This window comes from Xylocopa sonorina, chromosome 18 (genome assembly GCF_050948175.1).
Source record: "Xylocopa sonorina isolate GNS202 chromosome 18, iyXylSono1_principal, whole genome shotgun sequence".
NCBI classification, from domain to species: Eukaryota; Metazoa; Arthropoda; class Insecta; order Hymenoptera; family Apidae; genus Xylocopa; species Xylocopa sonorina.
In genome coordinates, this window is record NC_135210.1 from 2,320,244 (window position 1) to 2,335,575 (window position 15,332).

Here is a 15,332-nt window from a genome sequence, read left to right on the forward strand (position 1 = left end):
CTTGGACTTTTCTCTCTCTATTTCTCGTTCCCTCTCTTTTACCCCTTTTTTTATGCGCGTATACGTACACGCACGTACACACGCGCGTTGCCTCGATACCGTGCGCGTTTACTCTCCCCTTGTCACATCTGCTCGTGGCGGGGATACGTGCGTGAATCTCGCTCGACCAATCAGAAGCCGCTGATAAGAATGTGTCCCGCATGACACGATGCAACGAGCTCGTAGCGCGTCTGTGTGCGTGCATGTACAGTTGCGTACAGGATTCAACTCTGTTCCGCGTATACGGTTTAATTCTAACCTTGCAGAATGCTGACAGGAATTCGAATTTATTGGTAAAATGTCAAAACGTTGGGGCAGCGACTATGTTGTTACGGAGCACCGTGATTTACAGGTAGGTTATCATATGGGGACGAATAATATGTAACCGCTCGTGGAAGTTCGCGTGCTGGTAAAGCGTCAGATATTAAAAAGAAAATTCTGAAAACTTCCAATCAGTGTATTTGCTTTTTTTTTTCCTTCACTGTTAAATTATTTTTGTTTCATATCAGGCTAATACTATGGCCGTGGATGCGACTGGCAATTATGTGTTACTTGCCGGGTAAGTTATCCGAGGAACAAGCTGTGCACTTGATTTATAGATACCTTGAAATGTTTATGTTTCCTACTTCTAATGGATATTTTTCTATTCGCAGGCGCAGATGTTTTGCGGTGAAACATCTGGACGAAGGTGCCGATACGTTAAAAAAATTCCAAAGACAGAGCAAATATGAAGTTAGCTCTGCGGAATGGAATCCTATAAGTATAAATTCTCATCTGTGTGCCGTATCGGTTAGGAATTAAATCTGTATGCTTCAAACAAGGTGGTAGATGTATCTAATCGAAGTTTCGTTTTAGAGTAACACGCGCATCGAAATACTATCCCTTATTGGGACCAGTGGTTACGACTTGCAAACGACAAACAGTCTGAAAGCGCATACAAGAGTTGTAAGCGACCTGAATTGGCATCCCAAAGAACCGGATATCATCGCTTCGTGCAGCATCGATACGTTTATTCATATCTGGGACATTAGAGATCAAAGGAGACCTAGTTTATCTCTGTCCGCAGTTGGTAAATACAAAGATCATAAATCTTGTAGAAATATATAATTTATAATTTTCATTTAAATACATAAAGATACATTTGATCCAATATATTATAGCTGGCTCCTCTCAAGTAAGATGGAATACTCTATCTCCTAACATGTTAGCTACAGCTCATGACGGAGATATTAAAATATGGGATCAAAGAAAAGGAAATAGTCCCATGCAATATATAGCTGCTCACCTAACAAAAGTACAACTACACCTTACAACAGTCATTTACTTTATAAGTTCAATAAACTATTTATAAACACCAAAGTTATTTTAGATACATGGTTTAGATTGGTGTCCGTTTCAACAAAATCAATTGGCCACTTCTAGTCAAGATTGTACAGTGAAGATATTTGACATCAGTAATCCGCGAAGAGCTGAAAGTATACTAACAACGAACTCGCCAGTATGGAGGGCTCGATATACGGTAAGAATGATATTACATTTAAAAAAGAAACGTTCAAGTTTATTTCCAAGTATAAAAACTGAGTTGTCCGTAGCCATTTGGGGAAGGATTGGTAACTATAGTAGTACCTCAGTTACGAAGAGGAGAAAATAGTCTGTTGTTATGGAACACAACCAATCTCAGTGCTCCTATTTATACTTTTGTCGGACATACTGATGTTGTTCTGGAATTTCAGTGGAGACACCAAAAGTTAGGTTTGTATTATTGTAAATAAAATTTGCAAATAAAATAAAGAATAAAATATTTTGAAATGTATTAATAATTTGCAGAAAATAGTGATTTTGAATTAATTACTTGGTCAAAGGATCAGTGCTTAAGGATATATAAAATCGATCCATTTCTAAAGAAAGTAAGTATTTGTATAAATATATGAATCGTATAAATAGTTTGAAATTTTTTATAGGGAGACTACATATATATATGTATACGTTTTAGTTATGTGGGCATGGTATAGACGATGGCACATCCATTTATACACAGTATTCTGAAGATAATAATATAAGTACGTACAGTTTCTTCACAGGTATAAATTTTTACCTTTATCGAGCTAATATAAAAATTTAGTTTAACTAATGAATTAATATGCTATCGATATAGGAACGTTACAAACCGTACAACTGCAACTTAATGACACGCAGAATGATCGAGAAATGAATTGTATAACAACAAAAGTAGACGAACCCACATTGAACCCTGAAACAGATGCATACATTGAAAATAATAAAGAAATATCGTCCCCTACACAACCAAAGACATTGCAACAAGAGTTTTCTTTAATTAACATGAACATACCAAACATAGAGGTAATTTATATAAAGATAAACTGGAAATACACAAAGATACATACATTTGTATTTGCAGGTCAATGCAATGGATGCTGTGGAACGTAGTTGTACCGTAACAGCATCTAATAAAAGTTACAATGTAATATTAAAAGTAAACTTTCCAGCAAATTATCCGTATAGCGCGCAACCAACATTCCAATTTTGTCCTGGGACAACAATCGACAATGCAACAATGGCAAAATTGTTGAAAGTTTTAAAACAAACCGCTCAGCAACGCGTTAAAAAGAACAGATCGTGCTTAGAGCCATGTCTTAGACAACTAATTACAACACTGGAACAAGTAACAACAAAAATTTACATTTTATACAGTGCTTACATTTGTTTTGTATAAAATTCCATATCTTTCCTGTTTCGTAGACATGTAAAAAAGATGAGAATGAGAGTAGTCATTTAGGATACGACATTCAAGACAACGCAAATTTTTTAAGTTCCTCTAATATGTACACAAATTATCAAGACGCATATATACCATTTCCTAGAACATCGGGCGCTAAGTTTTGTTGTGTGGGTACGTATAAAGAAATGAGTAAAAAAGAAAGATTGAAAGACTGAATTCGTTGTTTCAAAAGGTATACTCGTATGTTTTGGTCGTGCATCGTATACCAGAAGGTCATCGTTGAAACCAGAGAATACTACGCCCAGAGCACTTTCTGCACTAGGAAATGGGATAGGCAACGGAGAGCATTTTATGCACATGTATCCAAATTCTTACGTACCATCAAACGAAAACATTCCCATAAGTTCCTTTTACTTTCAAGAACGTGTATGTATAACGCTTTTTCTAAAAGTAATAATTCGAGGTACTGTTCGTGAATCTTATTAAACATTATTTTTTAATTAATAGAAAATGAATCGTGGATTGCATAACACGAGCAGAATGACTTACAGGTCATGTTGTAAAAACTATCACTTTATGGTGATGATATACGATGCTTCTTCCTTGTTTTTCGTTAGCAAAGAACTTGCTGAAAAATACGTGTGAGTGTAACAGTAATTGCTTTTACTTATAGTGTTTGAAAAAAATAATATTTAAAACCTTTTTTCGAATTTAGTATTAATATTACCGATATACCAGCGATGTGTCAATATAACGCAAATGTTGCTGCCTCGTTAGAACGCCCTGACTTAGTTCAGGCATGGTGTTTAGCAGCTCTTGTGATATCGCAACCAATTTCGAATATCGGACAAAATTCTTGTCCGTCGCCCGATATCGATGCTCCATGGCCTTTGCATCCGTTTGGACAAAATTTAATTCATTCCTTGTAAGTAATGAACTCATTACTTTTGATATAAATGCAGTGTTATATATTAATTGCTTTTTTATTATTCAGGATACAGCATTATGCCAATCAATCGGATATTCAAATGGCAGGTATGCTGAGTTGTGCATTTAGTTATCGTTCGGAAAACTCTGATGTTGCTCAAACACGGATAAGTAACAAGTCCATTAACGTTAGTGTAAGTACGCTATATGAGTGTGTAAGCGTAGAACGTTCTAGCATGGCCTGGCACAAGCACTATTTTGACGACATCACCGACAGTCGATTACATTACATGTCTTGATCATATTTTGTCTTCTGTTTACAAAACATGCTGAAGGATATACTCCTCGAACATGATCATTTATTCTATTATCATTATTCATATTTCAATGTTAACTTACTCGAACTGCAGTATATCACATCTTTCATACCTCGCACAAATTTCTTTTCTTCCGATGCATGAATGAATATAATTTTAAATATGTAAATATCTTACGTACGACGATATTGTATGATGATCTAAAGATAGATTTTTTTCTCCTCCAAATACTCTGGGTATAGTGTTTGAGATATCTTGCACATTGTATACATTCTATACTTCTTTACATATTTAAAATTTCTATTAGTACACAAACATTCATATACTATATCATCGGCGTAATCCATTAGTGTTTTATTTCAGTATATCTCTTTTTTAAATATACTTTTAAAGTTTGTCAGACGAGAGATTGATATTATGTTATCTCTGTTATAGAGGCTTTCTACAGGAAAATGGTGGTTAAAGGTAAGGCACGGTTTTCGATTTTTTCGTAAGTTTGTGCGTGTTTGAAATGTATTGGTCCTTAGGGTTCTCTCTTATCATGGTGATTATTTGTTACTGCCTTACAGCATTGGGGTGGAAGTGTCGTGATGCCAGAAAGCATGCAGGTTTGGCCATGCTTGATATTTTAAAATGCCAAACATTGTTGGTCTTGCATCTGTTAACTGTCTTATATTTTACGACTAATAACCATGAAAAAAAGTCATACATATTAGTAGCGATATTAACCATATGTGATGTACTGTTCGTTGTGATGTAATACCTAGAAATTTCACACAGAAGACAAACATCTTTACGCAGAAAGTGATCATAGACATTATGTTTTCTCTACTTGTCAATTATATACAGTATTGGAAATATTTCTAGACTTACTCTCCGATTTACTAAATATGATTTATGTTTAACTTCTTTCGATCAAACAATGAATCTTTTTTTAATTTCAATATGACAACTTGTTCGATATTCAAGCAATGAGAAAATATTTTCATTACTGTACATTGTATTCGTATTGTTCATGTAACCTTTATATAATTTGATCCATAATGTTGTACGTCATTTGATATAAACTTTTAGCCTGGTGGTTCACCGTACCATACGATCCATCCAGCCGACACAACTCTGGAGGGTTGGAACTTTCAAAACTTGAAGCAACACCGATCAAACTCGTGGTCCGATTCGCTAGATGATTTAAAATTAATTCAAGATACATTTGGTGATTCTGTGAAAAATATTAGGTATGTGAAATAGCTGACCATATCATGGTAAAGAACACATGGCATCATTTATTGTACTTTTGACTTAGAAATTTGTAATTTTGAGTTAAACAAGATCATTAATTATACAGGTTATTAGATGAGAAATATACTGCTCTTTATGATGGCTATAAAAAGGCATACGCAGAGGTATTGCATAGGTGGCGATTACTAGACGCGCGTGCACAAGTATTAAAGCATGTAAGCACAACACCTCTTGATATACACAAAGGTGTTGAATTCCAAAGCGAATGTCAATTGTGTGGTAAAGTCAGCAGAGGTCCTCAATGCATAAATTGCAAACGATTGGCATTAGAATGTGTAATTTGTCATATCTCTGTCAGAGGTAAATTCAATTTAATGATACGTCTCTTTCTGCTTGCAAGAAATTGTATTATTAACGATCATTGATCGTCAATTTTAATTCTGTTACATTAAGGCCCAAGCAACTTTTGCATATTTTGTGGACATGGGGGACACACGCATCATCTAGCGACATGGTTTACTAGCGAAACATTATGTCCTACAGGCTGTGGATGTTATTGCCTGCAGGAAAGTTCTACGTTTTTGAAGTTGTAAATAGAGGAGAGGAAGAAGTTGTACATAATCGCGAAGATACATAGCAAATGTTACGAGAGTATAATAAATATGTTTTTCTTTAAGACTTTTAGCATTTTTATGCTTTTCTATTATCATTTTCCACTTAAAATTGTTTCTGTTACAGATGTACTTGTTCCGAGAAACGTTTCATCATTTAGCGCTGTTTCTTCCTAAAATGTATTTGTTTCGACTAAATTCTCCTATTTAAGGTTCTGTTGCAGAAAATGTATCTTCATTTGCGTTTCTTTATTTCATGTTAGCTACCTTTTATCAGAGATCGGACTTCTAATAAAGCCAGAAAAGCTTTTTTTCTGTCATTTATACGTAAACTTATTCATGAACAGGATAATTGTATTTAATAAATTCAACCCGTTAATTCAAAGTCAAACAATATAAAAAACAGGCAGTTCTGATTCCGTATTTTCTCGGTAAATTAAACATAACAAAAGTTAAAATAATGAACAGTTATAAAAAAGTAGATAGTTGACTATGTCCAACTATGCCAAAAATGGTACATGATGGCCTTTGAAGTATGATGAACCTTAATTAATATCGGTAATGATCAGGTTTGTAAGGTCCTTCTGCAGGTATACCAAGATATTTAGCTTGATCGTCTGTCAATTTAGTTAACTTCACACCAAGATGATTCAAGTGCAACGCAGCGACTTCTTCATCCAACTTCTTCGGTAACATGTGGACTCCTATCGGATAAGATCCGGCTTTGGTCCATAATTCTATTTGTGCCAATACTTGGTTTGTGAAGGAATTACTCATTACGAAACTGGAGTGTCCTGTAGCACAACCAAGATTAACTAAACGACCTTCTGCAAGCAGGATGATGTGCCTGGAAAATGAAGAACAAAATCAGTAAACCAGAAATACCGTGAAACGGAATAAAGGAATTTAGATTCATTCTTCGATTAAAAAATTACTTATATCAATTTGAATGATAATTTACCTGCCGTTCTTTAACTTATATTTGTCCACTTGTGGCTTAATATTCACTTTTTCAATCGCGTTTTGCTCCAACCACTTAGCGTCGATTTCGCAGTCGAAGTGACCAATATTACAGACTATAGCATTGTCTGGCATATTAATAAGATGAGAACCTAGTATGATGTCTTTGCAACCAGTTGTGGTAACATATATTTGTCCCTTCGTCGACGCTTCGTCCATAGTCGTTACCTGAGGAGCATATTTAAAAAAAGTTTACCTCCTATCTATATAATACAATTGATATTGCAATAATCACCTCGTATCCTTCCATGGCAGCTTGTAGCGCATTAATAGGATCGATTTCTGTAATTATCACGCGTCCACCGAAAGCTCTGAGACTCTGAGCGCAACCCTTTCCAACGTCTCCATAACCAGCTACCACGCAGACCTTCCCAGCGATCATGATGTCTGTGGCTCGTTTAATACCATCGATCAATGATTCTCTGCATCCGTACAAGTTATCAAACTTGCTCTGTTTGACAAAAAATTAGTAACTGTTCATTCAGCATTCGAAATTTAATTAGTATAAATACTAAGCATAATCGAAACGAATAGAGGGTACATGAGATAATCTACAGAATTGTTGTAGGGAGTAATTTATAACAGAGGGTGACTTTTTCAATGGTAAGTACCACTAGAAGAATTTACGTTTCCAAAACTTGTAACAGTTCTCTGTAACAATATACAATCTTTTTTTTTAGGGTGAAAACCATCTCTGTCTGCTTCTGTAACATAGTAAGACGAACCTTCGTTACTGAATCATTCACGTTAATCGCCGGAACTTTCAAGGTGCCTTCTTTCATCATGCGATACAAATTATGGACACCGGTGGTGGTTTCCTCGGAAATACCTCGACAGTCTTTTAGATACTCTGGATACTTGGTGTGCACTAAATTAGTCAAGTCACCGCCATCGTCAAGGATTAGATTCAATGGTTTACCATCCTTGAATACAAGAGTCTGCTCTATGCACCAGAGGTACTCTTCGTCGGTCTCTCCTTTCCAAGCGTACACGGGAATCCCTGCTTTTGCTATAGCTGCAGCTGCATGATCTTGTGTGCTGAATATGTTACACGATGACCATTGAACCTGTTAATTCACCATCATTAAGGAAGTATATTCATTGCATTGAAATGTAATAATATTCTTAAAAGAATAATATGAACTATTGGGTATTAAATTCAGAGGACTTTCAGGGAAGAAGAATATCGGAAACGGGACCGGCGTTTCAAGAGATAATACATATTAGTTGTAAGTATGAAGTAAATATTGAAGTAAATATTGAAAATTATTTTACAATCTTGAAGCAGCAGTGTAGAAGATAAGAAGTGATATCTAATATGTAATAGAAGGAAGAAGAGTGACGAAGCGTTTTGAGAAACAGGGACTATCCTCGCATCGAACTGCGAAAACGATCTTACGATCGATAATTGAGAATATTGTTTCTCTTATAAAAAAAGTTTCAGCTTTAACTGAATTAAATTTGTTTCCTCTATTTAATTAAACCTTATGTATGTTTTATATGCACAATGATGCATAAATATTCAGTTCATTGTGTTGTACAGAGTTCAAGACATTTACACGTTTTTTTTTAAACTTCATCTATTACAATTTATCTGATCTTAATCTCTAAGCTCGACATGAAAAACATTTCGATGTCTGATACAATTGTCGACGCATCTTGCGAAAGACATGAGGTCACGATCTGTGAGATAAGCTCCAATACAAATGCAAATGCTTCCAGTTTTCCAAAGAAAACTGTTTTCTCATTTTTTACGGATTCTATAACTTGTCAATTCATTTTTGGCGAGTAGAACACGTAAAAAAAAGGAGAATTTTGCAAAAAATCGTACTTAATCCATTTCAAATTTACAAAGAGTTTAGAATTTAAGATTTTTTAATTAGATAGAGACGAAAGTGACGGTAATTGAATTCGTAACAAATAATTACAATGCGAAAATCCATAAATTTACCTCTGCTCCGAGTTCGATGAGAGTTTCGATAAGAACGGCAGTTTGTACCGTCATGTGTAAACAGCCGGCAATTCGAGCGCCTTTTAAAATTTTATTTGGCCCGTACTTCTTCCTGATGGCCATAAGTCCTGGCATCTCGTGCTCTGCCAGGGTAATCTCTTTACGTCCCCATTCCGCCAACGACAAGTCGGCTACGAGCAATGAAAATTAAATTTATTAATTTCAAATGACCGCCAGTATCGAACTTTTTTAAATCCATCTTATTTCAACTACTTTAACTACTTTGTTATTAGATTTTAAGGGACGATTGATTACGGATAATATGTCATCTAAATACTTGGGTGCACAAAAAACAACAAATTATACTTTGCAGCACATGCAACATCAGAAGTTTATTTTAGCAGAAGCTTGGTCGAGTAGGTTAATTGTTTGTGCTGACGATACATTATTATATCTTTTGGTACACATTAATTTTAATGCACGATTCATCTTTGTTTCATAATCTTTGAGATTTCTCACGATTTGATCGTTTCGCGTGTACTTCGTATATTTCGCGATGTATCGTGTTTAAATACCCTCAAATAAGGTTACGGATGTAGCTCCAAAACAACGACCACGTGTCTAATTAAAGTAACTCCGGAATTAAGTGATTCTATTACTTACCAACTTTATTTTCTGGCTTAGAAGACATTCTCGATAACTGACAAACGATTAATTCAGAGAAACGAAGTTGAATTACAAATTTGAATTGCAGAACAAAACACGACCGTCCGAATCACACCTATATGCCGGCAAGTTGCGGTGAAACTAGTTCGGAGACCGTGCAACGATTGGATTTTAAAGGATTCCGCCAGAGATCGCTGATTACTTGCTGTTCATGTGATCAGATTTTGATGGATTAGCGGGAGAATATCCTTACGAGTACATACAACAGATTTTCTAACACAAGATTAATGCAATGGGACTTAATAAGTCAGATTACTTTTATTTTGTAGAGTATTTAATCGAATTTATTTTATTATTGTCAAACTAATAATATGTTAATATGTTCTTTCTTAATTCTATTGAACCAATTTAAATTCAACTTTGAAAGGTAGTGAACTTGCACATCAAGCCTCTTCCTTTCATATTTTTATTAAATGCTTATATATTCCACAGACACAATGGAAAAATTTAACTCGATTAAATAGATACATACTGCAACATATAATGAGTACAAAATAACTATTTACAATATCGATCTGCCTTCATTTTACTTCTTCTGTCTAATAATGCTTCGTGCAAGGTGCCTTCCCGTTTTGCTTTCTCCAATTTTGAACGATCCTCTTTACTAACTCTTAACTTTTTATCTTGAAACTTTTGAAACTTCCTCCTAAAAAGTGATTAATATCACAATGTTTGCACGCTGAAAATATTGTCCTCGTCTGTATGCATTGTATGCATTACTTACACGTAATTTACTTCAACGTCATGAAGCGATCCTTGTTCCTCCTTTGGAATATCTTTATTTGGATCTTGAATTTTCTGGGTCATACTTCTTATAGTACAAATTTCTGATGGTCCAGCGGTCCTACTTTGGCAAACGATATCATCTTCGCTTGTAACCGATATAAAACAATTGTTGCTATTTAAAATGGCAAGTTTTCCATCCTAAAGCAAAAGAATTACAATTATTCTTTAAGATACATACAAGAACAAGATTCAATAGGTTTTTAACATTAAGTAGCATACCTGAAATATCGGTTCCCACTGTTCTATCATACCTACTGCATCGCTTCTTCCGACAACGATACCATTCTTATCAACACCTAAATACTTTCCGTAACCAGATTTTAGTGCGACCTTAGTTTCACTTATTGGGAAGGCTGTTAGAATTTCTTCAGGCGATGGACCTTCGTCTTCATTATGAGGAGCACCTAATGTAAATAATCCGTTATCTAAGGCTTTCATATAGATGTGATTTCCAAATTCGATTGCCACTGTTCCCGTAACTTCTGATACTTGCGTAGTTTTCCACCAACCACCTATAAACGAAATATGTGATATTAGAATGCTCGTAGATTATTGTAAACTGTTGCAAGTAATTAATATACCATGAGTTACAGTGTCCTTATGTTCTGAAGTATTAACATGTTGCATTTCCTGTTTCTTCAATTTACGTTTTTTCGTTCTGTTCAAAGTAAATAATATTAATAAACATGTATAAATAATGACACAAACATTGAAAAAAGTAGGTTAAGTGTGTCATTACCTCACTTTTTCACCTTTCAGAACAAGTTTCCCTGTTCTAACTTTATCGTACTCTGACATTTTTACCTTCCTTTTTATATCAATGCAGAAACATTTGATTATTAATAATTCTACTGTTTTAATTACTAGAAATACAATAATTAAATATGCTTGAAATTTAACAAATATTCTTCCCACAACATATTAAAACATCATTTTTTCAGTAACAATATTATTAACAATAATTTTCAACAGTAAAAACTGTTACACGCTTTACACTAAATTACAGAATTACAGTAAATAATACAAGATTATATGCAACTTACACTACAGCGTCAAAACTAGGAACTGCACAAGTGCATTAGCTGCATTAATCGATAAAATAGTGACTACTATCTGTCGATATTATCGATTTCTGCACAGGTATTAAGTCAATTATATAAATTTCGATCTATACAATTATATACATTTAAATTATTTCAAAAGTGGGTGACGAATTTTTTTGAAAAAATGCTAAACCCACCCCTTTACATATTTTCGAAACATAAAACCTCTTGAAATCGTACCTTTGCGAATCACTAAAACAAAAATTCAAATTGCAAATTAAAGAGCGTTCTCTGACGCATCTTTTGCCGCTGGAATCGCTTCGAAATCTTATGTGATTCACAGTTGGAAGTCTGTAAAGTTTCTTTTATGCTTAATTGTATATTTTACTAGTTTTAGAATAATTCCTTGCATATTTCAGTAGTTTTATTAAAATATATTGTATTTTCTGTAATTCTATTGCATTTTCTCGTATATTTCAAACTACTAAAAAATTATTAGCGTCATCTCTTGGAGAATTACTGAAACTAGTTGGGTAGTAGTTTTTGAGTACTTTCCACAGATATGGCGCTGGTGTTTCAGTAGTTTACTTCACTGTTATACAAGAAATTTTAATAAAACTAACGAGATATATAACTAGAGTTATTAACTTGTTTAATTGTGTACGCAGATGTTCTACTGCATCTATCTACGTGCACCAGCAGATGCATCGCAAGGCAACTTTATTTCTTCGTGTTATATATATTTAAGTAGGTTTTTAACAATATAGTTTTTAACAATAGTTTATCGTAGTTAGTATACATATATATATGCTCTTGTTAAACCATACATTTTGTAGTACGTAATATTTCATTTTTAATAGGTAAAATTATTGACAATATTCCTTCCTTTCAATTGTTGAATTTCGTTCTTACGACAAGAATTCGAGTATTTCAGTACATAACGTACTGCAATACTCGCAATTATATACAACATTAGACAATATTCCTTCCTTTCAATTGTTGAATTTTGTCTCGAAAAAGGTTTATTGCAATAATTTCGTTCTTAAGACAAGAATTCGAATATTTCAATACATAACGTACTGCAATACTCGTAATTAACATCTTATAAATAATATTCCTTTCTTTTAATAGTTGAATTTTGCCTCGAAAGAGGTTTATTGCAATAATTTCGTTCTTACGACAAGAATTCGATTATTTCAGTACATAATGTACTGCAATATTCGCAATTAACATCGTATAGATAATATTCTTTTCTTTTAATTGTTGTATTTTGTCTCAAAACAGATTTATTGCAATAATTTCGTTCTTACAACAAGAATTCGAGTATTTCAGAACATAACGTACTGCAATACTCGTAATTAACATTTTATAGATAATATTTCTTTCTTTTGATAGTTAAATTTTGCCTCAAAAGAGACTTATTGCAATAATTTCGTTCTTACGACAAAAATTCGAGTATTTCAATATATAATGTACTGCAATATTAGCAATTAACATCGTATAGATAATAAAATAATATGTACAGTAAAATATTATCAATATTATACCTATTCTATACGTAGATATATACATGTAGAACAGTAGAAATTTTTCTGTACAAATTATCTAGGAGAATGTGTATCATAACAAGTAGTTCGTACTTTTCTAAGAAAAATACGCACGACAATTTTCGTGGAACTCGTATTTTCGAGACGTGTCTCTTGTTGTAGATTTTCAATTAGTTGATTTGTGTACAGTTGAAGCAGATAGCGAAATACCAAGGCCACGAAATGAACGTAGAAACGTAGTCGAGAAACTACGTTCGAGCGCCTTCGGCCTCGTTCGAACGTTTTCGCGCTCGTTCGGTCGCTTCCGGCGCGTGCGAAGCGCAGCGTCGACTGTCAGTTCGTGTCGTCCTCTACTGGCGGTCAGACGTGTGTCGCTCGCTGCTGTCGATATAACCTTTCGAGACGCGTTTCTGCTTCCAAGGTACGTTCATACGCTTTTTTATCGACTGTTGTATTCTCAATTACTCTTCTACTATACTTTTGTTCTGTTATTAACTTAAATAGTTAATCATTGCATACTTGATTAAATATTTATTGAACATTATCATTATAAATATGAATATATCTTTGAATTTTCTTTTTGCTTTTCCTTTTATTACGTGTTTCATTGTTCGTTGTTGTCCTTAGTACGTCCTTTCGAGGTACGAACACACGCTTGCTTATCAACTGCGTAGTATTCACAATTACGATTCTGTTATACTTTTGTTCTGTTATTTTAACTTTTCTTAATCATTGCATACTTGATTAAATATTTATTAAACATTATTATTGCGAATATGAATTTATCTTTGAGTTTTCTTTTTGCTTTTCATTTTATCATGTGTTTCATTGTTCATAGTTGTCTGTAGACTTTGTTGGAATTTTGGAAATATGATTTATGAACTTGTTTATTATAAAATGTTAATATAACTAATTTTACCTTTGTATATTTGTTTTAATTGTTTTGGTTTGTTCTGTTACAGATTTTTAAGAAGTTATGTCTTTCAAGGGATGGATATAACGAGCAACGAACATTATTATTATCATTGAAAGAGGTGTGATGCAAAGACTGTAAGAACTTGATGAGAACGTATGGTATAAATTTATATTACCTTATTATTGATCATATGGTAACATTTTATATATAATTGATTATGAACGCATGATGTATGTAACAAGTAATGAGTTATTTGTTTAATACTCATTCTCACAAGCAATTTTGAATATTTATAGCATATAATATAGCCCACTAATTAAGAATATTGAATATGCTTTATATTCTGATACCAAGTAATCATAATAGAATTTTTATAGATCAATCACGAATGTTTAATGCGTTCATAAATAGATTATAATATTTGGATATATTTTACAATATATTCAAACTTTATAATCTATTTTATTTATATATACATATATATTTTTGCATAGTTGAATAATTTAAAAGGGAACTAATATATTTTTTGACAAACGCTCGATTAAGAAAAGATGAAGAATAATACGAAAATAAGTTGTGTGTTGTACTTATTTACCCCTTGTTCCCCCATGTACAATGTTTTTGTTTCAGGGAATTTTAGTGACCGCGCGCAATGCGGTCAGTAGAGTCAGTGTTTGTTACGATAAATAATTGTAGTATTTTTTAGAGCACAGCTGCTCTAATTTTAATTATATTTTTTTTTTTTTTAATATTCATACGCGAAAAAGTAGAGTCAGTGTTTGCTCCGTATAAATAGCAATAGCATTGTAGTCTTTTATTTATATATTTTTTCATTCTTAATTTTTTTTTTTTAATATCTGCTGCCTCGGTATTAGAATCAAGTTGCTGTCTACCTAAAGGAACTAATTGTGCTTCAAAAGCCAAAAATGTAAGTATCTTTCGTACTTTATTTACAATTCTAAATTTGTTAACTTTTAATTTTTTTAATTATTAAATTAACACAATTGTGGTTAATTTATTGTAAGCAATCACAAAATTAATCACAATGAAGTAAATTCATAATTGTAAATATTAATAAGGGTTTTAAAAGGCCAAATTATAATAATATGGTTTCTGTTTAAGATTTTTAGCTACTACGATGGATTCATCCTACCACTTCTACCTTGACGACAACGTTCACGATATCCTCTGAGAGGTAAGCAACATTTCTTAATATTTTTTCTTAACTGATTCATTGTGTGATAACATGAATTTTAATTCATAATTTGACTTTCTTCAGACATTTTCAATTTCTACGACGACTTCACTGGAGCAGCAGCAGCAGCAGCAACAGCAGCAGTTTCTCCAGACGTCAACAGCATCTCCAATGACTTCTTCTGGACATCATAAGCATCTCTGATGACATCTTTCAAACATCATAAGCATCTCTGATGACATCTTCCAGACATCAGCAGCATCATCGATTTACGG

The 15,332-nt window shown here is 33.4% G+C and overlaps 3 protein-coding genes across 7 annotated transcripts; 1 reads left to right on the forward strand and 2 right to left on the reverse strand.

Moving 5' to 3' along the window:
• The first annotated feature begins 237 nt into the window (after positions 1 to 237).
• Positions 238 to 6,069, forward strand: Wdr59 (WD repeat domain 59). 5 transcript variants are annotated; one of them, XR_013102726.1, is made up of 22 exons: positions 238 to 391; positions 549 to 598; positions 693 to 828; positions 895 to 1,108; positions 1,200 to 1,333; positions 1,409 to 1,558; positions 1,632 to 1,791; positions 1,867 to 1,946; positions 2,033 to 2,099; positions 2,195 to 2,400; positions 2,459 to 2,722; positions 2,800 to 2,950; positions 3,012 to 3,205; positions 3,287 to 3,420; positions 3,495 to 3,704; positions 3,774 to 3,900; positions 4,459 to 4,488; positions 4,593 to 4,631; positions 5,098 to 5,258; positions 5,369 to 5,622; positions 5,716 to 5,913; positions 6,001 to 6,069. XR_013102726.1 is itself a non-coding variant. In XM_076908564.1 (21 exons), the coding sequence occupies exons 1-21, from the start codon at positions 338 to 340 to the stop codon at positions 5,853 to 5,855; spliced, it is 2,955 nt and encodes a 984-aa protein (XP_076764679.1). In that variant the 5' UTR covers positions 238 to 337; the 3' UTR covers positions 5,856 to 5,938. The 5 variants fall into 5 exon arrangements, 4 of the variants coding, with proteins under 4 accessions (XP_076764679.1, XP_076764681.1, XP_076764682.1 ...); XM_076908564.1 differs by lacking the exon at positions 6,001 to 6,069 and having other exon boundaries at positions 5,716 to 5,938; XM_076908566.1 differs by lacking the exons at positions 4,593 to 4,631; positions 6,001 to 6,069 and having other exon boundaries at positions 5,716 to 5,938.
• Positions 6,070 to 6,364: 295 nt separating this feature from the next.
• Positions 6,365 to 9,646, reverse strand: Ahcy (adenosylhomocysteinase). The gene is made up of 6 exons (XM_076908361.1): positions 9,508 to 9,646; positions 8,845 to 9,035; positions 7,619 to 7,960; positions 7,129 to 7,344; positions 6,835 to 7,061; positions 6,365 to 6,720 (listed from the first exon to the last, which is right to left on the reverse strand). The coding sequence occupies exons 1-6, from the start codon at positions 9,533 to 9,535 to the stop codon at positions 6,423 to 6,425; spliced, it is 1,302 nt and encodes a 433-aa protein (XP_076764476.1). The 5' UTR covers positions 9,536 to 9,646; the 3' UTR covers positions 6,365 to 6,422.
• A 380-nt stretch (positions 9,647 to 10,026) lies between these two features.
• Frg1 (FSHD region gene 1) lies at positions 10,027 to 11,276 on the reverse strand. The gene is made up of 5 exons (XM_076908222.1): positions 11,096 to 11,276; positions 10,938 to 11,014; positions 10,576 to 10,868; positions 10,295 to 10,494; positions 10,027 to 10,216 (listed from the first exon to the last, which is right to left on the reverse strand). Exons 1-5 carry the CDS (start codon positions 11,152 to 11,154, stop codon positions 10,069 to 10,071), a joined length of 777 nt encoding a protein of 258 aa, XP_076764337.1. The 5' UTR covers positions 11,155 to 11,276; the 3' UTR covers positions 10,027 to 10,068.
• Positions 11,277 to 15,332: the final 4,056 nt, after the last annotated feature.